Raw genomic sequence first — 22,249 nt, 5'->3', positions numbered from 1 at the left:
CTAAACAGACCCCAGGGTCTTTCTGGCAGGCAGAGTTTGGGGGGAGGAACTCTCCCAGTATCTCTCAACTGGGGACCAGATACCCGTTACACACCACCAGATAAAACTCAGCAGCTAAAAACCAAAAACCGGAAGATCTAAGAACCAGGAGAAACTTACCCCAGTTTTTCTGGACTGGCTGAGGACAGGCATGTACTTTCAAGGCTCCAGATCCTCACCGAGTTCAGGCCAAGGAGAGAAGCTATCTCTGTGCTCCTTCACGGTCACCAAAGCTTTTGACTGAAAAACCAAAAAAAGCACAACCGGAGAGCTGGGAGTTTCCACTTTATTTGGGGGCTTCATGAAGACTTGACCCTGGGATACGGCCTCTCAGAAATCGCTGAGGAACCGCTCTGAAGTGGCTGAGGGCCTGGGGAGGTCGGTGTATGTGGGATTTAGGTGAGAGGGGTACCGACACTCAAGCGCACAATTTGGTAGAAGTTTGCTCCTAGTCACCAGCAATGGGTTTCTCTGTTCATGATTTTAGTATGAGAAGATGTAAGAACCCAAACTCGTAAAAAATTTCTCTTGATAATGTTATAATATTGAGGCTTCCCTGGTGGTCCGGGGGCTAAGACTGTGCTCCCAATGAAGGGGGCAGGGGTTCGATCCCTGGATGGTGAACTGATTCCACATGATGCGTGGTGCAGCCAAAAAAAATGATAATATTGTTAACTCTCTAAGGACTCATTTCGCCTGTTTTTTGCACAGTGCAGCCAAAAAACAAAACATGATAATATTGATAATTATCAAAGGACTATTTTTCCCTGTTTCTCAGAGCACAAATTGCCTCATCCTTATCTTATTCCTAATTTCTTTTCATGATTGCTATAGGTCAGTGACCACAGGGGCAATGATTTGATTCATGTAGAACTGGGGTGGGGTTGCCTCTGCCAGCTCCCCGCAGACGCCCTGAGCACTCTACCAGGGCAGTTTCTCAAAGCCTAGAGTACAGTTCATAGAATACTTTCATGGCAATCACTTTGGAATTGTTTCTTAAAATGCGGCTTTCACAGCCTCAATTCTGGACCTGCTAAACCTGGAGTTTCTGAGAAGGGGGTCAGCTGCAGAGCTGCACTCTAAACAGCAGGCTGCTGGCCAACCAATGTCATATGTGTGCACTTTTTTTCTAAATTGCCTTGACCACTGCTTCTGCCTTTTCTCTCCCCTCCATCCACCCCGGGGTCAGGACCAACCTCCCTTCCCCTTTCTCTGCCCTCCCTCTCCACCCCAGCTCCCCGCAAATGGCCAAAAGCTCCTAGTGAGGCAATCTCTCTATCCTTGGTGCCTTCCTCTCCATGCTGAGTGATGGCTTTTTTATCTCCCGATGATGAAACACAGCCTTCAGCTGGAGGTATTTAAGGCGCAGAAACACACCATCTGGCTGCAGCTGCAGGGCCCGAGGCCACAACCCTGACAGGCTGAGGAAGCACAGGAGCAGCCATCCTCCGGGACCAGAGGCCACGGCAGGCGCCCTCAGCATCCCTGCCGGACTCCACACCTGTCCCTACTGCCAGGAAAGATGCTCCTCGCGACGTTTAAGCTGTGTGCTGGGAGCTCCTATAGACACGTGCGCAGCATGAAGGGTGAGTTCCTGGGACCCCGTCTGGGCGGCCAGGGGCTCAGCAGTGTCTAGTGGGGAAAGGGCACACCTCGGGGGCAGGCCTCTCAGGATCTGGCCCCAGCTGTGCCTCTCATTGAGGCAGCCTGGGCAAGCCTCTCACCTTCTGCACCTCAACGGCCCCGCAATACTCCCTCACTGAAGAATTGAGCTGGACACGAAGATGCCTTCCAGGCTCAGTCATCCCTGGCATCCCCTGCAGGGCTCCAAGCCATCTTGGCTTCTACCTGACTTTGCCTTCCTCTAGGATGGGTACCAGGAGAAGGGAATGGCACCACACTCCAGTACTCTTGCCTGGGAAATCCCGTTGACAGAGGAGCCTCGTAGGCTGCAGTCCATGAGGTCGCTAAGAGTTGGACATGACTGAGCGACGTCACTTTCACTTTTCACTTTCATGCATTGGAGAAGGAAATGGCAACCCACTCCAGTGTTCTTGCCTGGAGAATCCCAGGGACGGGGGAGCCTGGTGGGCTGCCGTCTCTGGGGTCGCACAGAGTCGGACATGACTGATGCGACTTAGCAGCAGCAGCAGCAGCAGAATGGGTACCAAGGGTGCCAGGGAAATCCTGGCTTACAGTGGCGGGGGGAGCCCAGACTCCAGGCCCCCATGTTGGCAAACCTGAGAGCGGATGGGTGGGGGAGAGAGAGAGAAGAAAAAGAAAGAGGAGTAGGACGAGAGCACAGGGGCCCCCTTTATCAGCATCATACAGTCGGGAGGTGGAAATCAGTGCCTGCAGGACCCAGGGTCATTTGAGTCAATCCCCTCAAGGGACCACAGAGCAATCTAAATGAGTCCAATTAGATTTTTTTCCAATTACACTTTCCAATTACACTGGGCTCCACTGGCTACTGTTTAGATAGAAGCTGCCCTTGGAAGACCTACACCAGCATGGGACCGTTCTCCCTAAATCAGCAAGTCCCCCGCAGGCACACGGAGCAGTTATTCTCAGACCTCAGGGGACAGGGTGTCTGTAACAGTGGAATGTTTTGGTTGGGCAACTTCAGCCAGCCTGGGTATGGCCCCCACCTTCAGGTGGGGCCAGTGAGACAGAAGGCAGGTTTCTGGGCCCTGGAGTCATCCCTCTGGGAATCCTTCCTGATCAAGTCACTTTCCCTCCAGGCCAGCTTCCTCCTCTGTGATGAGAGGAAGGGTCCATCTCTAAGAGGCTTTCCTGCTCCTAAGCAATGATTTCCCTCCGTTTCTGGCAGGGCTGCGGCAGCAGGCTGTGCTGGCCATCGGCCAGGAGCTGAACCGGAGGGCCCTAGGGGGCCCAGCCCCAGCTGCGTGGATTAACCAGGTTCGGCGTCGCGGCTCTCTCCTAGGTAAGAGCTGAGGTTTCTGAGCCAGTGGCAGGGGGCTCCCGGGTGCAAGCGTTGCGTGTGTGGCTGTGGTCCCCCAGACCCCATCCCCCCCCACCTTCCTCACTCCCTCTATGGGAATGGCATTGTTCACAGCCAGACCTCTGTGTCTAACTCAACCTGCCAGCTGGGACCCTGTGAGTTTGGTCTGGGCTCTTAGGGGATGCAAAGGGTGAAACTGGCGGGAGGCTAGAAGTTCAGTGTCTCCTTGGCTTTGCATCCAGGTTCTCAGCTGGAAGACTCTCTCTACAGCGACCAAGAGCTTGCCTATATCCAGCAGGGAGAGGAGGCCATGCAGAGGGCCCTGGGCATCCTCAAAGACCAGGAGGGCTGGAAGAAGGAGAGCCGGCAGGTAAGGGGGCCACGGAGGAACCCACAGCTCCTTGCTGTTACCGTGCCATTCTCAAGGCCAGCTGCAGTCTCTGCTCCTCTCAGAAGTCCAGCCTCGAGCAGCAGTCACTGGGCAGCAAGCAGTTTTGTTCTTTTTTCCTTTTTAATTTCGCTGCCCTTGGTCTTCATTGCTGGGAGCATCTCCTCGCTTTCTCTAGTTGCAATGAGCAGGGGTTGTTCTCTAGTTGCAGTACAAGGGCTTCTCACTGCCGTGGCGTCTCTCACTGCAGAGCACAGACTCTAGGGCGAGCGAGCTTCAGTAGTTGCAGCTACTGGGCTGTAGAGCAGCAGGCTCAATAGTTGTGGTGCATGGGCTTGGTTGCCCCCTGGCATGTGGGATTTTCCCAAACCAGGGATCGAACCCATGTCTCCTGCACTTCCTTTACCAGGGATCGAACCCATGTCTCCTGCACTTCCTTTACCAGGGAAGCCCCAGTAAGCAGTGTGAATTCTTGTTTCCCAAGAATATACCCCCAGATACTCCCGTCCCGCATCAAAGATGTTCTAGAGATTTGCGTTTGAGAAAAGCTGTCACCATGTTCTTAGCTCCCCTCCAGGATTCACTGTACACCCATTCAGACCATGAGGTGGGGACTCTAGGGTCAGGAGAGGCCTCATCCCCTGGTCAGAAGTGCCAGGACTGAAGCACCCTTAGCCCACCTCCTGGTTGACCTTGCAGGTGTGACCTGGGTTCACCTGTGACAGGGCTGGTCTGGAATACAGGGGGCCAAAGCCCTCTGGGGAGAAGGCAATGGCACCCCACTCCAGTACTCTTGCCTGGAAAATCCCATGGATGGAGGAGCCTGGTAGTCTGCAGTCCATGGGGTCACTAAGAGTCAGACATGACTGAGCGACTTCACTTTGACTTCTCACTTTCATGCACTGGAGAAGGAAATGGCAACCCACTCGTGTTCTTGCCTGTAGAATCCCAGGGACAGGGGAGCCTGGTGGGCTGTCATCTATAGGGTTGCACAGAGTCGGACACGACTGAAGTGACTTAGCAGCAGCAGCAGCAGCAGCAGCAAGGCCCTCTGGTGTGCCCCGCTCCTGAGCACTGCCCTTTCACTGGGAACAAGGTGCAGGTCAAAGGCCGATGGCTCTACCGAGAATCGGCTCTATTTCCGCAGCCAGTTCACAAGCCGCCCACTGGCCAAAGTTCAGGAGAGGTCTTTCCTTCTCCAGGTTCTTTAATAGACTACAAGTTTGGGAGTCAGGAAATCTGGGACCTGGGCCCAGCATTGCTCTTGCTAAGGGTCCTGGGGCATCTCGCCGACCTTCTCTGGCCATACATCCTTCTGGTGTAAAATGAGGGGGAAAAAAAAAACCTGTGTGAAATTAGCTGGTTGCAGACCACTTTCTTCACTCCCAAATGAATCTCTCTCTCAGGATCTTTGAGCTTCTGAAGTCAAGTAACGGCCTTCTCAGGTGGACCTACCCACCCCTGTCAACATTTACCCCTAGATGTGGGGAGACTCTGCAGTGAAACGTTCATTTTTTCCAAGTTAATCTCAATCAAAAACCCAACGCAGGTTTGTTGAAAATTTTACAAAATAATTCTGATTTTTATCTGGATGAATAAATACATGTCAGTGTTTAAGAAAATACATTGATCCTCAAGAAAAAAGGGCCCAGGGGACAGGCAGGTTACCTCTCCAGTCCTCAGCACATGTACCAGGCTGGTGGCAGGAAACAGGACCTCCTCTGCCTTTATCAAAGACGGTTCCAGGCTTCCTTGGGTTCAGCCTAGAGTTCCCCTGGCTGTCTGTGTCCTACGCTAGGAATATTTTTCCTCTAACATTTCCCTGGGGCTCCTCTCTCCTCACCGACAGGCCAATGGGGACGAGGTGCTGAGTAAAGTGATCCCTGATGTGGGCAAGGTGTTCCGGTTGGAGGTGTTGGTGGACCAGCCCATGGAGAGGCTTTATGAAGAGCTTGTGGAGCGCATGGAGGCCATGGGCGAGTGGAACCCTAGTGTCAAGGAGATCAAGGTGGGGAGAGGTGGTTGGAAGGGCAGCTGCAGCAGTCGGAAGGGGGCGGTGGCGAGCTGGGGGTTGCGCCTCTCCCTCTACCTGGCTGAGTCCCTGGTTCCCTGTGGTCTGGCAGGTCCTGCAGAAGATTGGAAAAGACACGATCATCACTCACGAGTTGGCTGCAGAGGCGGCAGGAAACCTCGTGGGTCCCCGAGACTTCGTGAGCGTGCGCTGTACCAAGCGCCGGGGCTCCATGTGCGTGCTGGCTGGCACGGCCACACTCTACGAGGAGATGCCCCAGCAGAAGGGTGTCATCAGGTAATACTGGCAGCAGCCCCCAAAGCTCCCACTAATTTATTTGGCTGGGCTGGGTCTTAGTTGCAGCACATGGGATCTAATTCCCTGACCAGGGATCGAACCCAGGCCCCCTGCACTGAGAACATAGAGTCTTAGCCACTGGACCACCAGGGAAGCCCCAAAACTCCCTTTTCTAACACAGCCTGGGGACACGTGCCTGCCAAGTGTGTGATGAATCCCCGGCTTCAAGGATCCAACCCTTGGTTCCTACCCTCCCTCTTATTTTCCATAGCAGGGGAGGAAGGCAGAGATGGGCCACACTTCTATAGCCAGGTGGCCCTGACCCTCCCAGCAAGTTTAAGAACCTTAATAATTTTCTAAAACTAGAGGTAGGGCTGAGGTTTAGCTGGTATGCTCATGTCCGACTGTAATGTTGATGAAAACAGAGTCCGTACCACTTAGAACACAGTTGCTATCGGAGTTTCCTGGGGCCCCCAGCACCACCCTGGACCCTTTCCCGACCTCCCTGTTATCCCAACTGAGAGGCTCTGCAGGCCTCCAGGCTCCAACTGGCATTTGTTCTGACGAGCTGGTGACCCTGCCAACTGTTACATCTCACCCTTGGCAAATAGCACTTCTCCAATGAGACTTATGAGGTCCATGAGGAATGTGGGTAATGTAACTAGCCAGCATTCAAGAACTTGGGCTTGTTCTCTTGACCTGATGTCTTCACCTGGCAGAGCTGAGCATGGCCCCACCTGCATGGTGCTCCGCCCCCTGGCTGGAAGTCCCTCAAGGACCAAACTCACCTGGCTGCTCAGCATTGACCTCAAGGTAAGGGGCACAGGAGGAGGCCAAGGGGATGGTGAGAAAAGTAGGCTCTTACCCCTCCCACCAGCTTCCCTGGTGGCTCAGATGTTACAGAATCCACCTGCAATGTGGGAGACCTGGATTCAGTCCCTGGGTGGGGAAGATCCCCTGGAGAAGGGAATGTCAACCCACTCCAGTATTCTTGCCTGGAGAATCCCATAGACAGAGGAGTCTGGTGGGCTCCAGTCCATGAGTTTGCAAAGAGTAGGACACCACTGTGCAACTAACACAGCCCTCCCATATCAGCCCACAATATGAAGAACCCTCCTCCACTCTGAGAGAAGTGGACCGCTGCAGTGGGAACAAACGAGTGATGGCCTGCTATTCCATCATCTCAAGCCTGCCAGGGCTTCTTCTTACTTTTCATATCCAATTTCAACTCGGTAGTTATTTTCCAAAGAAGGAAACTTAGGCCCCCAAAGGTTATGGTAGCTAGCTCAGGGTCACACTGTAGGGAAGACAGGGCTGAAACCTGTCTGGACAATCCCGTGCTTCTGACTTGGTCCTGACAGCAGGGCAGTAATGCAGTCTCCCAGCCCCTGACCCCGAACAACCAGGAGGGTGTGCCTCCCAACAGGGCTGCAGGACCGAGTCCAGGCACCGCATCAGGTGTGTGACAGGGATCGGTGGTGTCTAGGAAGGGATGCCAGTCACAAGACGGCCAAATTCTTCTTTGACTCTAGGGATGGCTGCCGAAGACCATCATCAATCAGGTCCTCTCGCAGACCCAAGTGGATTTTGCCAATCACCTGCGCAAGCGCCTGGAGTCCTGCCCGGCTCTTGAAGCCAGGTGTTGAAGGCCAGCCTGCGGCTCCACCGGCTCCCAGCTGAATGGGTTTGAGGGCTCATGAGGAGGTCCCTGCTGGAAGCCTCCAAGTCTGTTAAAGATCTCACCTGAGGACGGTGGGACAGGGTGGTGGCGCATTTTCAGTACTACAGTAGCATTTTAGTACCAAGAGAATGGGGACAAGGCTCTTTGAACTTCACTCACTGATGAGCTGTAAAATGAAGCGTAAGGGTCTCAAAACATTTGTGAAACTTTCTTCTTGGGTCCTGACAGCGTCTACCTAAAAATATCTTGAAAATGCTACCAGTTAAGGAATGCAGGGTGCAAAGGGTGCAAACACAAGGATCAGGTTGTCAAGCTTGAGAAGGTCAAGAGGTCTGCGGGCAATGTGTGCAGACAGTGGTCTTACACACGGCCTCCCGCAACCCTCTGCTCCTCTACCAAGTGGGTGGGTAGCTGTACCAAACAGTAAGCAACTCCCACAGCAGATGGCTTCTAGAATGGGAAAAATACAGAACTATCAGATTGATTCCCGTACTTCTTCCATGACAGGAGTCAGAATAAAGAATTGTAACTAACATAAAAACTTTGTTAGTCTGTACCCAATTTAAAATTCTACTCTTTTAAAATCCATGATAGTAAATGGCAAGCTCATACTAAAGGAGCCGTGGATAAAGATTTTAATGAAACTAAATCTCTTCATTCAAAGGAAAAACTCCAGGGGACTGAAGTCTTTCAATTATGTAGGATCTGTTACCAGAATCTTTCATAAAAATTTAATTTGGACAATACACACAAGACTAAATCAGTTCTTAAAAGAACTCTATAGCTGGTAGCTGATTAATGGGCACTGGAAGATGATTTTGACTGAAGATTTTTATTTACCTAAGGACAGAATCAAAAGCGAATGACTGAATGGTATCACTGAGAAAATCAAAAAGCAAATTTTACTACTTTCCCATTAGTTGCTTGTTTAGATCTGAAACAGCAACTGAATTTTTAGTCTGGAGTCTATTCTGTCCTCTTAGCTTGACTCGGGGCTGCAATTTCTCTGCTTTAACAGGTCAACGTCTTACTATCTTGGAGGAGATGGCTAGAAGGTGGTGCGATAGCATGAGAGCAAAATCCCTTTCCAAGGTCTGAGAATTGGTGCTCTAAACATCTAAGCTGAGATGGGGTTATCTGGCTAAAATACATATACAGGATGAAAACCCAACCATTACCACTTGTAGTGTTTCCATTCCAGTGATAACAGCATTGATGATTTATACCATGTGGAATGTCATGCTAGCTAATTAAACAAATTACCAGTAACAGAAATGCTGGTATTTATTGAGGCATTGAGACTGTACAACTGATACAGATATTTATTAATATTTATTCTGTTTCTTAGTAGTCTATTTTTGGCATAGATGAAATTATGTTTCTCCAGCCTGGAAGCTCCAGAGAAGGAATAACAGTGAAGTATTTCAAGAACAGAATTCTCCACTCCCAGCTAAGAGAAAGGGTTGCTTGTTGAAAGGTGTGTACAGCAACACATGCTTTGGTTTCAAGAGAACAGACTGACAGTGAAGAAATGGGCTTTCAACACACACCATGTTTGCCTTTTTCAAACTATGCTACTGTGTCTTTAAGGGGCCTGGGGAGATCTTTTCTCACTTGTTTGATTTTTCATTGGAATAAAATGAGTTGTCAGTGATGACCTGCTTAGAGAGACCGTTTTATACAGAACTGTATGAAAAGTGGGTATTCCTGGAGCCCTTCAAATGAACCCTGTCACACATGCACACAATACGATGCATAAACAGGTAAAGCCATCATTTCCATAACCTCCAATTTATGAAAGTGCAATGTACAAAACCCTGACTTCATCATTTAAACAGAAGAGAGGGTGCACAACTTTTTATGCCATTTAAGTGGTCACTTACATCACAAAAAATTTACCCCCTGCTTCCTCTAAACACCACCACCCTCATTTACTCAGAGTTCTTCACTCTCTGTTGCTCCAGAAGCTTTAAAACCACTTCTGCTCTGTAAGACCCACCATCAATGAATAGAACTCAGCCTGAGTCTGTTGGGTTTCCTGTTAGGAGGTAGAATGACCAAAACAAAGAACCTCAGTGATTCATTAAGAGACAAATAATCAAAGCTTCTGCGTTGATACAAATAGTCGCTTGAAATTTGGTTAATTTCTTAAACAGCCATAATATATGGTGATCCTTGGCAACGTATTACTGGCCTTTTGGTGAACCACCCTACCTACTAACCTAGGTAGGAAGTTACATGCAGGGGAGTCTGCAGCAATCCTGGGAGGACTGCCCTGCCACTGATTGAAAGAGGAAGGGGGGTGTCCCTGGTGCTCCAGTGGTCAGGACTCTGCGCTGTCACTGCAGAGGCACGGGTCCAATCCCTGGTCGGGGAAATTCTGCAAGCTGTGGTGTGGCCCCCAACAAAAATGATGGGGGGTGGGTGCAGTGAAGATAGGGAAACACACGTGGGCCCCAGGGGAAAGGCTCATCCTTACATGTCAATTTTTAGTTTTCTGAAAACTGCCCCCCCGCTCTCTTTTAAACATTTACTTGGCTGTGCCAGGTCTTCACTGCGGCACATAGGATCTTAAGGCAGACAGAATCTTATAGTTGGGGTAGGTGAGCTCTAGTTCCCTAACCAGGGATCGAACCTGGGGCCCCTGCCTTGGGAGCTTGGAGTAGTGGCCACCAGGCCACCAGGGGAGTCCTTGAAACCTGCCCTTTAATCATCAGCTATTACAAAGGAAGGGAAGCAAGGCAAGAAGACAATCCACACAGATCAACAGCCAAGTTCAAAGGGAAGAGCTGGAGGGAGACCATGCACCCTGTGAAGTTCCGTCTGCTTTCGAGAGTCTGGTTTCACAGGGCAGACTGGGCTGAGCTGGCGGGGCGGAGACAGAAACCTGCCTCTTCGCCAATGCTGGCTCCTTAAGGCGCCCACTTTTCCAACAGTCAGCACGTGGACCCCAACCTGAAAGGGAAGCAAAGTGCTACACACATTCGAAGACAAGTTTTATTTGGGAAGAGCTTCTCACTGTTAAAGCTGCAAGCAAGTGCCTTTCACAATGACAGTCCTACGGACCTAGTAGTTTCAGAGATCCCAGTGTTCAAAAGTTGATCTCAAAATTAAAAGCACACCCATACCAAAAGGAAAGCATTTTTAGACTGCTTTGGAATGTAGTCGTGGATTCCAGCTCTTCTCAGAAATGGGCCCACTGCTTCCTGGGAACCAGGTGGGAGGCAGGCAACGCCCACAGAAGGAAATATCTCTAAATAAGTTAGCTACTGGACGAGACGACCCCGTCCTCTGAAAACACAGGAAGCAGCACGTCTCAGCTGGTGGGTGGAGTGTGTGGTACAGCCCTTTGCACGGGGCGCTTATGGGATCCCAGGGCGGCAGCTGTTGCAGTCTGGTGTGCACAGGGAAAGCCATCCTGGAAGGGCGAGTAATGAAGGGCAGGGATCTCTCCCAGTCCCACTCGACCTTCAACTTACTACAGCAGAGGCCCTGTTCTGTGGGATCTTCGGGAAAACTTGCAACATTTAGAAAACAAAAACAACACCCCCCTCATACAATTCCCCAGAAAGTCTGTGTCTGCAAAGAGAAAAGGACTTGGTCAGGGCTCCCACGGGGGGCTCCGCCTCCCATCCACTTCCGTCTCCACGTGATACAAGACATCGGCCAGAGTGTGCTCCACCACGGCGCCCCAGCCCATGTCACTCATCTGCGGGGGAACAAGGGACAGAGAGTGAGGTGAGACGAGAGCAGCAGTGGCAGGAAGTAACAGAGACGAGGATGCTCGCAGGCGGGTTCAGTGGTACTCACAGGGCGGTACGTGAGATCCTTTGGAGGGTACTTGAAGCATGGTCCAAAGTTTATGGAGACCTGGGACAAATTCAATCCAGGCAGACATGAAGAAAGAGAAGAAACTAGTGAAAACCTCAGCATGACAAGGGAGGCTTTTAAATGCAGCTGTGATATTCAGGGTACAACTGGAACAAAGGGTGAAGTGAGTGAGTGAGTGAAGTTGCTCAGTCATGTCAGACTCTTTGCAACCCCATGGACTGTAGCCTACCAGGCTCCTCTGTCCATGGGATTCTCCAGGCAATAGTACTGGAGTGGACTGCCATTCCTTTCTCCAGTATACATTAATAATTGCTCGAAGTGGTCAAGGCATCAAGAATTAGGTAAATAGACTTTGCTGACTTCTGTTTATAACCTAAAGATTTCCTTATAGGACTTCAGCAGTGGTTACTGACAGGTAAAAGGACATGGAAACTTCCAGGCATTGCCTTTACGAAATTTTTTCAAACTGGCTCTAATGACAGTCTCCTTCATGCTGGATCATATTAAAAAAAAAAATCAATATAAGCAATAGTTACTAACGATGGTAGGTTATCATGACACATAACAGCAAATTGATTTATGCATGTACACACCTTATATCCTTTACACTGAACACAGACCATGCAGCAACGTCCAGAGGAAAGGTGTGGAGCACAGTAGCCAAGTGATCTTTATCTATACAAGCAAACACTTCCTAAAGCGCCCAACTGTTTCTGGAACAAACAGGAGGGACACGCTGCCTGCTCACTCCTAGGCCTTTCACATGTCCTTCTAGAACCCAACTCCTGGCTCTCTGACCACAACGGCTCACCCATCTCTCTTGAGCTGTGTTCGCAGGATGAACAGAGGGTACGTACCGTGCAGCTCTTGTACAGGGAGATGGCTGGAAAGTAAACCCCTTCAAAAATGTCTTTGTAAGCCACACCTTGATTGACACCATTTTTATAAAAAATGATCTGAAACAAAAACCATGATTTTACTTCAGAATTTCAAAAAAGAACACACTAAAATGAACTCTGCTGGAGGGCACTTTACTAGTGGTTTGCGGGCAACACGTCTAAGGAATTCAAGGAGTAGCATAGCTCATTTAACAGCAATAGCTGACACTTACTATGCAGTATCTTAGGTTTTCTCACTGCCTATCTACATGCATTGTTGTAGCAAGTGCTCACACTTATCTGTTTCTGAATTCCTATGCTACTTACACCAAATAGTTCCACTTTCTGTTACTCATTTATAAAAAGTAGCTGGTCTTCCACTGGCCCTTTGGAGTGACACCCTTTTAAGCTTATTTATTTGTCCCCTTCCCTTGCCTCAGGTCCTCCCTTCTGCACTTCTACTTTGAAAATCTCGCAGATCTTCTGTCAAGGTCCTGGAATTCTCCTTTCTTTGTCCGTTCTTTCTTGAAACTATCCTGAATTTTCTCTCTTAACCACCTGAGAGGGACTTCAGACAAAGTTGCTTTTTCTGAAGTACCTTTCTCTCTCTCTTCTTCCCAGGAACAGCTATGTTCCACCTGGCTGTATTTTCTGGCTCAATTAACTGCGTGCCTTCACTACTTTCCCCTAAAACAACCAGAATCCTAAGTGTATTCTCCCACACTTGCTTCTATTACTGTTAATCACAGGTGGCTTCACAGCATTTTTATGAAGGAATGTCCCCAGCTCAGGACTTTTCTTCCACCCCTTCCCCTTCTATTTATGGTCCTTGTGGTTGGTCCAGATCCACCAGCCCTTCTTTGATCGTGCTGTAACTTGGGGAAAACATATTCCCAACAACCCTGGAGATGGGACGTGGGGAAAGTTCTGGAAGACACTGAACAAGCCATCAGAGCTCCTGTTGCCCCGGGTCACATACCGAGGCCAGCATGTCCTACTCCAGGGTCCGCCCCTCTGCCCTTGCTCCCTGCTTTGATAAAGGACCGCTATCTCTGGCTTGCTTCCTTGACTGCCTGCAGACGTTCCTTATTCAGCTGCTGTTTTATATCCTTTTCTCCGAGAACCTAGGTCAGCCTTCTCGCAGCAGCAGGCACCCCAGGAAGAACCAAACACGGCAGGCAGGAGAGAGTGTCGGCCCTGCTGTTGTGGTAGCAGCAGCAATCACTCCACTGCGCCATGGGCCTCAGTTCCCTCACTTTCATAACAAGGGGCTTGGGCCCAGGGAACAAACTCTTCTACTTCTGACATTTAATGACCACGACTCACCTCACTGTGAGGAGTCTGCTTTAGGCTCTTCTCTGCTTTATCCACAAAGTCTTTTTCTTCAAAATACAAATAACTCTTGAACTTTATTAAAGCCTTGGAAACCGAGAGAGAGAAAAGGAACAGTGAAGCAGCAGCTACATCATGAAAAAAAAAAAAGAGGCCAGATTCACATAAATAGCATGAGTCTTTGTGTTTTGAACAAAATTTACTATCTCTGCAGAGTCAGCTTTGTTATACTTTGAAACACGTGCATCTTAAGAATTACCAGATGGTACACACTTTTTAAACATCTTCATAAAAGGCCCTTACTAAGACTTCCCTGTCCAAGGGATTCTCCAGGCAAGAATACTGGAGTGGGTAGCCTATCCCTTCTCCAGGGGATCTTCCCAACCCATGAATCGAACCCAGGTCTCCCACATTGCAGGTGGATTCTTTACCAGCTGAACCACAAGTGAAGCTCCCTGAAGTACTTGGCAGAGGTTACTTGGTGGGGGTTAAAAAAACATGGATTAATGGGTGACCAGGCTGGTAGAGGAATGAACAGATAACACGGTTTTTATATATTTATTTGGCTGCATCAGTTCTTAGTTGTGGCACATGGGATCTTCGTGGCAGAGCACGGGCTGGGTTGCTCTGCGGCATGTGGGATCCCAGTTCCCCAACCAGGGATCAAACCCCGTAACCCGTACTTCAAAGTGGATTCTTACCCATGGGACCACCAGGGAAGTCCTTGGATAATATATGATAATGGCAGAATCTAGGCATTGGGTATTTGGACGCCTTTTAAATTCTTTGAAATGTGTTATGTCTTAAAATTTCAAAAATGAAATATTGGCAAAGATAAGCATCAAGAGAACATGCAGCTGCAGGTATCGGCTGCCACTGGTTTTCAAACCCAGGAATCTCTCAGGAGGACAGACTCACCTTATCTTTGTAGGTATCGGGCAGTGACTTGGCTGTCTCTGTATCTTCGGGAAGATTGATATAAAACCCCAGGACGTCTCCCTGTCCGTAGCCAGAAGAGTAGTGTTTGCCAATGGACTGGTGGAATTTGGTTCCCTTTTTGCTCCGCCAAGAATAACTAAATTTATCATAACCTAAGGGAGCCTGAAGGTTACCTGTTCCAATAAAAACATACACAGCAAGTCAGGACTGCAAGTCAACTCTGGCCTGCTAAAAGAAAAGATTCTACTCCTTTTTAATTTTTTTTTTACCAATTTTGTCAAACTGCTAACAAACTATTTCTCACAAGCAGTGAATTATAAAAATATTCCTAGGAACTTCAACCTACCTAAACCCTCAGGAATTGAACGTTATGCCCACAATCCAATAAGCCCCAAAGTCATGAAGACCAGCCAGACGGTGGACACCTCTCCACCTGTCGCTGTGTCCATATCACAGCCCCGGCTTACCTAACGGCTGGGACCAGCCCAGTCTGGCGGCAGTGTCTGGCGGCATCTCATCCACTGTGATTTCAAAGTACCAGGCACCTTTCCGAACCCCATGAGAAGCCCGAACCATAGAGTAGCCCTTCTCGCCGACCACAGTCAGCCGGTCATCGGAGATCTTTAACTGGGGAGCTACAGTGATAGAGATGAAAAGAAAGCCGGCAACTTACTCGAAATACCTGGAGAAAATAGCCGCAAAAACACAAAGTCTCTTACCTTCCAGTCAAGCAAAACTAAAAATCAGAAATATCAAGTCAGGAATTTGAAATATTCGTTTAGGAATTAAAAACTTCAAGATACAGATGAAGGTACAGAAAGAAAGAAAAAGGAAAAAAGCTGTCAAGCAGCCACTTGTTATTATATATGATTATTTAAGATGGCAGGTGAAAGTGATTATACTGTCTATTCCCTAAAATACAACTGTGTTTAGATCCTGATGTGTGACTAAATCATCAGGATTTAGAAGACATTTTATTTGAAACAATTTCAAGCTTTCAAAAATAGTAGAATCCTCCCATGTCCTGCACTCAGCTCCCTCAAGTGTGAACACCATCTATGACCACATTACAAGGACCATACTGACAGGACGCAGTATGCGCGATCATTTCTGTGATACTCTTGTCGAGAATGCAGAACTTGGATCACGAGGAACCAGATAAAACTAAACTGAGGGATACTCTGTAGAACAACTGGTCTCTTCATTTTCAGAAGTGTCAACGTCAAAGTCTAGGAGAGGTGAAGAAACTATTCCAGGCTGAAGCAGAATTAAGAATCACAACAACTCAATGCAGCAAATTGTTTTCAACTGGATGCTTTTGCTATGATGGACACACTACATCATCTGGAGAAACCTGCCCAGAGTCTGAGGATCGGATGGCAGCGATCAGATGCTAGCTTTCTGCCTTTGGTGGCTGTGTACTGGTTCTATAGGAATGTAAGTTTAAAAAATAACTATTAGCTCTTTGATATTCTTCCTGTCAAGGGATGGAGTCTAATTTCTCTCCCCTTGAGTGTGGAATGAATTTAGTGACGATTTCCAAATAAAATGAAGTTGGAGTTGACTGTCCGACTTTAAGATGGGTCAAACGCATTACGGCTCCCTGATCACCTGCTCTGGGAGAAGTTAGCTTCCAGTGAAAGTGAAAGTCGATCAGTTGTGTCCAACTCTTTGTGACCCCACGGACTATACAGTCCATGGAATTCTCCATAGCTTCCAAGGATGAGGACAAATTAGTACTCTATGGAAAGGACCACAAGTGAGGATCTGAGGCCATCCCATCAAAGCTGGGTGTCTGAGCCGTCTTGGAAAGAGACTTGTCAGCCCCAGCTAGGAGCTTGATGACAACCTCCTGAGTTTCCCTGAGCCAGGCCACACAGCTAAGCTGCTCCCAGATTCCTGACCCTCAGAAACTGTGGGCTGATGAACACTGGTAGTTTTAGACTGCTAGGTTTTATGGTGATTCACTGTGCAGCACTAGATAACACAAAGAGAATGTCCTGTCTGTAAGAAACACAAAATAAACTTCTCAGTGGTTGAAAGGACATCATGGCAACTTACTCTCAAGCGGTTTAGGAAAAAAAAAAAAAACAAGTTTCCTACAGTTCTTACAACTTTAAGAAATAAATCCGAGGGGACTTGCTTGGTGGTCCAGGGGTTGGGAATCTGCCTTGCGATGCAGGGGATGCAGGTGCCATCCCAGGTCAGGGAACTAAGATCCCACTCGCCACGAAGCAACTAAGACCACGGGCGGTGCAGTGAGGACCCAGCACACCACAGCTAAGACCTGACACAGCCAAATAAATACATAATTTTTTTTTAAGTAATAATTTGGCTCTCCTGGTGGCTCAGATCATAAAGAATCTGCTTGCAATGCAAAAGATCCAGGTTTGACCCCTGGGTCGGGAAGATCCCCTGGAGAAGGCAATGGCAACCCACTCCAGTATTCTTGCCTGGAGAATTCCATGGAGAGAGGAGCCTGGTGGGCTACAGTCCATGGGGTCGCAAGAGTTGGACACGACTGAGTGACTAACACTTTCACTTTCTTTAAAAAATAATAAACAAATCTGAGATAACTTCAAAATAAAGTTTAAAAGATACTATATAGATGGTTAAGTTTTAAAAGGCTCAGTACAAGCAGCAGGAGCCACTACTATCCTATGCACTAAGTTCTAACAAGTCACTGCTAAGGGCCAATGGTCTCCCCTTTTCTCCCCTCCAGAATTACAGCTAAGAGTGAAACAAGACAAGGATCACTGCTTAAACCCGGACGTCACTTATCTGGCCCTTCCCTACTCTCAAAGTATGTTTGTCATTCAGTTCAGTTCAGTTCAGTCGCTCAGTTGTGTCCGACTCTTTGTGACCCCATGAATCACAGCACGCCAGGCCTCCCTGTTCATCACCATCTCCCGGAGTTCACTCAGACTCATGTCCATCGAGTCCGTGATGCCATCCAGCCATCTCATCCTGGGTCGTCCCCTTCTCCTCCTGCCCCCAATCCCTCCCACATCAGAGTCTTTTCCAATGAGTCAACTCATTGCATGAGGTGGCCAGAGTACTGGAGTTTCAGCTTTAGCATCATTCCCTCCAAAGAAATCCCAGGGCTGATCTCCTTCGGAATGGACTGGTTGGATCTGGTTGCAGTCCATGGGACTCTCAAGAGTCTTCTCCAACACCACAGTTCAAAAGCATCAATTCTTTGGCGCTCAGCCTTCTTCACAGTCCAACTCTCACATCCATACATGACTACTGGAAAAACCATAGCCTTGACTAGACAGAACTTAGTCGGCAAAGTAATGTCTCTGCTTTTGAATATGCTATCTAGGTTGGTCATAACTTTTCTTCCAAGGAGTAAGTGTCTTTTAATTTCATGGCTGCAGTCACCATCTGCGGTGATTTTAGAGGCCCCCAAAATAAAGTCTGACACTGTTTCCACTGTTTCCCCGTCAATTTCCCATGAAGTGATGGGACCAGATGCCATGATCTTCGTTTTCTGAATGTTGAGCTTTAAGCCAACTTTTTCACTCTCCTCTTTCACTTTCGTCAAGAGGCTTTTTAGCTCCTCTTCACTTTCTGCCATACGGGTGGTGTCATCTGCATATCTGAGGTTATTGATATTTCTCCCGGCCATCTTGATTCCAGCTTGTGTTTCTTCCAGTCCAGCGTTTCTTATGATGTACTCTGCATAGAAGTTAAATAAGCAAGGTGACAATATACAGCCTTGACATACACCTTTTCCTATTTGGAACCAGTCTGTTGTTCCGTTCAGTTCTAACTGTTGCTTCCTGACCTGCATACAGATTTCTCAAGAGGCAGGTTAGGTGGTCTGGTATCCCCATTTCTTTCAGAATTTTCCACAGTTTATCGTGATCCAGGAGTCAATCCTGCAACGGTTCATTACACCAAGGGATTATGTCCAAGTGATTTCACTACGTCTCCTTCACTTTTGATTGACAAGCATCAGTATAAGAGTTACAGCTTTTAGCATCAATTCAAGAAATAATGGGAGAAGGCAATGGCAACCCACTCCAGTACTCTTGCCTGGAAAATCCCATGGACAGAGGAGCCTGGTAGGCTACAGTCCACGGGGTCGCTAGGAGTCAGACACGACTGAGCAACTTCACTTTCACTTTTCACTTTCATGCATTGGAGAAGGAAATGGCAACCCACTCCAGTGTTCTTGCCTGGAGAATCCCAGGGACGGGGAAGCCTGGTGGGCTGCAGTCTCTGGAGTCGCACAGAGTCGGACACGACTGAAGCGACTTAGCAGCAGCAGCAAAAAATAATGAAGGGGACTTCCCTGATGGTCCATGGGTTAAGAATCTGCCTGCAAATGCCAGGGACAGGGATTCGATCCCTGGTCCAGGCGGATCCCACATGCTCGGAGCAGCTAAGCCTGTGCACCACAACTACCGAAGCCTGAGTGCTCGGCAGCCCAGGCTTCAGGACAAGAAGCCACTGCAATGAGGAGCCTTCGCACAACAACAAAGACCCAGCACGGCCAACAAATAAATAAATTTTGAAAAAATTAGAAAATTAAAAAAAAAAGAAAGAAAGAATGAAGGGCTTTCTAATGAAATAACTATATGGATGTGTTCAGATTTAATTAAAAGAAACTGAAAGAGGCATATTTTAAACAACCATGGAAATGTGAACTGAGTATGGAATAATTAAGAAATTATTATTCACCTTCATTAGGTAACATAATGTCATAGTGGTTATGTTTTTAAAAAATCCTTGTTGGAGATAAATACTGAGATATTTATGGGTGAAATAATATGCTATCTGGAATTTGCATTAATACTCCAGAAACACAGCAAAAAAAAATTCATGAAGTGCACCTGTCTAAAAGTAGTTTCTTTAAATTCACTTTCACATTCTAAAGGATAAGAATGCTATTCTAGTAAGTGAATAAATTATGCCATTAAAAGAACGATTATACGTTAAAAAGTTTCACATTTCAAAAAAGCCATATACAAAGTCAAAAGACAACTGACAAACCGGGAGAAAATGTTTATAACATATACCACAGACAAAGGGCTAACTAACATCCCTAACATGTGAAGGGACAAAATATCAAACTCCCAACAGAAACAGGGGAAATAAAACAACACAAACCTAATTCACAAGGTAACAACTCAAACAAGAAAATAATGTTCAAAGAAACACAAAATCCTGAGACTCCACTTCTCACCTCTCAGATGGGCCAAAATTAATACCCAGGAAATCTTCTGTTTGTGAGGTTACATGGAAACAAACATTCTCTACATTGCTGGTGGAAATGCAAACGAGCATGACCTTTTGAAGGGAAACTTGGCAATATTTTACAAAACCACATATATGTGTATTTTGGTTCAGCAATTCCACTTCTAGAATTCTACCTTGGAAAATACACCACCAATAATACACACACACACACAGATACACAGACACACAGACACACACACACCCCCACCCACCAAAGCTATCTACTGCTTTTCTGTCAATCCAAAATCCTAGCAACAACCCAAGTGCCCATATTCAGAGTAGCTGAATACACCATGTACATCCACGTAATGGCATATCATAAAGCTTAAAAAAAAAAAAAAAGTGGACGAGCTCTTTGAAATAGTCTGGACTAACTGCATGAACTAAAATGCAAGACTCCCTATAGTATGCTGCCTTTCATGTAGAAAAAAACAAGGAACAAAGGAAATACATGTGTGTGCTCACCTGTGCAGAAAAAACAGCCAGGATGAACTAGAAACTTAAGAGCCTGGCTAAGTGCAGAGGGTGGGTGGGAAAGCAGTGGGGGAAAAGGAAGAAATGAGAACGGGGAGCAGGGCTGAGGAGGGAGTGACACTGAGCAAACCTCAGTGAACAGCAGTAACTCTCAGAGCCCCAGTAGTGTTACATGTACCCTGCACACACACACACCCCCCAACATGTAGAACCCCACATGGCATACCAACACTAACGAATAAGCCTACCCGTATCACAAACGGAAGTCGTGACCACGATGAAGGAAGCGGGGAAAAAAGAACTAATCTAAGTTAACGCTATCCACGTGGGATAGTGCAAGGCCAAGACCGAAAGAGCTGTCCATACACACTGTAATCTCGTTAGTGAATGCTTCCTACAGTGGTCTGTAATTCTCAAACCACCTTGTGTGCACATTCGACATGAATAAGTAGGAAAATGTGCTGTAGATAATTAGAGTCAGGTTTCTCACTGCTCCACAAAGAAGTTACACACACAGAAAGGTGGGAGGCTGGAACGACTCTATGGTGGTTGTTTAATCTCTCAGTCATGTCTGACTCTGCGACCCCAGAGACTGCAGCACACCAGGCTTCCCTGTCCTTCACTATCTCCAGGAGTTTGCTCAGACTCATGTCCATTGAGTCGATGATGCCATCCAACCATCTGGTCTTCTGTCGTCCCTTTCTCCTCCTCAATTTTTCCCAGCATCAGGATCTTTTCCAATGAGTTAGCTCTTCACATCACATGGCTAAAGTACTGGAGCTTCAGCTTTAGCATCAGTGCTTCCAATGAATACTCAGGACTGATTTCCTTTAGGATTGACTGGTTTTGATCTCCTTGCAGTCCAAGGAACTCGCAAAGTCTCCTCCAGTACCACAGTTCAAAAGCATCAATTCTTCAGTGCTCAGCTTTCTTTATAGTCTAACGCTCAGATCCATACATGACTACTAGAAAAACCATAGTTTTGACTATACGGACCTTTGTCAGCAAAGGGATGCCTCTGATTTTTAAAACACTGTTTAGGTTTGTCACAGCTTTCCTTCCAAAGAGCAAGCGTCTTTTAATTTTATGGCTGCAGACCCTACAGTGTTTGATTAAAATCCAAAGTGGCAGAGTAAACTCAGTACAGGCATGTATGTGTGTGTTGGTTAAGACACAGACACGTATTTTCCACCTGGGTCCACTGAGGGAGCCCGGAATACCACCCAGTAACGGCGAGCATACTGAACGCTCACATCTTCATTTCTGAGGCTGCTTCCCCAAGCAAAGGAATCTGAGCTCCCTGGAGAAGAAGCTGATACTTGGCCTGCAGCATGGAAAATGTGACATGAACCAGAACCAACTTGTGACGCCAGTAAGTAAGGGAAAATAAATGATGGGGGCTTATCAACAGGACACAAGAGATTCCATTGGCAACAATGTTAAATGGACCCGGAGGGCATTTTGCTCAGCGAAATAAGTCAGAGAGAGACAAGTATTCTGTTATCACTTATATGTGGAATCTAAAACACCTAATGAATGTGTGAAACAAGAAAAAGATTCACAGATAGAACATACTAGTGGTTTCAAGAGGTGCATGCAGGAAGCGGGGACGGGCAAGATACAAGTAGAGGACCAACGGGCACAAACCACCATGTGTAACCCAATAGGCTATGAGAATATACTGCACAGCATCAGGCAACATGGCCATTGCTTTGTAATAACTGTGAGCATCATCTATAAGAATACTGAAACACTATGTTATAAACCTGAAACAATATTCTAAGTCAATTACACTTCCAAAAAAAACACAAAACCCCCACAGGAACCAACCTAAAGAAGCTTCTAATGACCAAAGCTGGAATAATTTGAATGACAAAATAAAATATAGCCTACAAAATAAATAAATATGTGTTAAGTCCACACTGATACAAATAACCAACTAAATAATTAAATAGAGAAAGGAAGAAATAGCAAACAATTAGGCAAACACCACATTAACAACAAGATCCACAAATGGATGCTAAAATTAGTGGGCAAAACTTTAGAGAAACAGGGTATTTGTATAACCTCGAAGGATCTTTCCCTAAGATATCTATTAACTACCAAGGGAAAGAGAGTAGAGAGAGCCAGCAGAAACCACCTTAACCAAATGACTGTGTCCACACAACCG

General features: G+C 47.2%; 2 protein-coding genes across 2 annotated transcripts in view; one reads left to right on the top strand and one right to left on the bottom strand.

Annotated features, from left to right (window-relative positions):
• Positions 1–1,561: 1,561 nt before the first annotated feature.
• STAR (steroidogenic acute regulatory protein) lies at positions 1,562–7,350 on the top strand. Its single transcript, XM_052661520.1, has 7 exons — positions 1,562–1,625; positions 2,870–2,983; positions 3,244–3,371; positions 5,239–5,397; positions 5,513–5,697; positions 6,417–6,510; positions 7,230–7,350. The coding sequence occupies exons 1-7, from the start codon at positions 1,562–1,564 to the stop codon at positions 7,341–7,343; spliced, it is 858 nt and encodes a 285-aa protein (XP_052517480.1). The 3' UTR covers positions 7,344–7,350.
• A 1,922-nt stretch (positions 7,351–9,272) lies between these two features.
• ASH2L (ASH2 like, histone lysine methyltransferase complex subunit) overlaps positions 9,273–22,249 on the bottom strand; it is a 29,714-nt gene continuing 16,737 nt past the window's right edge. The window contains exons 11-16 of the mRNA XM_052661311.1: positions 14,826–14,993; positions 14,338–14,531; positions 13,414–13,506; positions 12,067–12,165; positions 11,189–11,248; positions 9,273–11,087 (exon numbers count right to left, since the gene is read on the bottom strand). Of these exons, the coding sequence (XP_052517271.1) occupies positions 10,980–11,087; positions 11,189–11,248; positions 12,067–12,165; positions 13,414–13,506; positions 14,338–14,531; positions 14,826–14,993 (722 nt within the window). The 3' untranslated portion in view covers positions 9,273–10,979. The remainder of the gene's footprint in view (positions 11,088–11,188; positions 11,249–12,066; positions 12,166–13,413; positions 13,507–14,337; positions 14,532–14,825; positions 14,994–22,249) is intronic.

The sequence above is a fragment of the Budorcas taxicolor genome, chromosome 24 (assembly GCF_023091745.1).
Source record: "Budorcas taxicolor isolate Tak-1 chromosome 24, Takin1.1, whole genome shotgun sequence".
Classification (NCBI taxonomy): Eukaryota; Metazoa; Chordata; class Mammalia; order Artiodactyla; family Bovidae; genus Budorcas; species Budorcas taxicolor.
The sequence above is the reverse complement of the archived record's forward strand: the minus strand, read 5'-3'. Positions and strand labels throughout refer to the sequence as shown.

Bases quoted from the DNA above. Each gene is read 5' to 3' on its own strand.
- STAR (XM_052661520.1), top strand. From the start codon at position 1,562: ATGCTCCTCGCGACGTTTAAGCTGTGTGCTGGGAGCTCCTATAGACAC. The intron at 2,984-3,243 runs GTAAGAGCTGAG...CTTTGCATCCAG, and splicing joins GCGTCGCGGCTCTCTCCTAG to GTTCTCAGCTGGAAGACTCT. The intron at 3,372-5,238 runs GTAAGGGGGCCA...CCTCACCGACAG, and splicing joins GGAAGAAGGAGAGCCGGCAG to GCCAATGGGGACGAGGTGCT.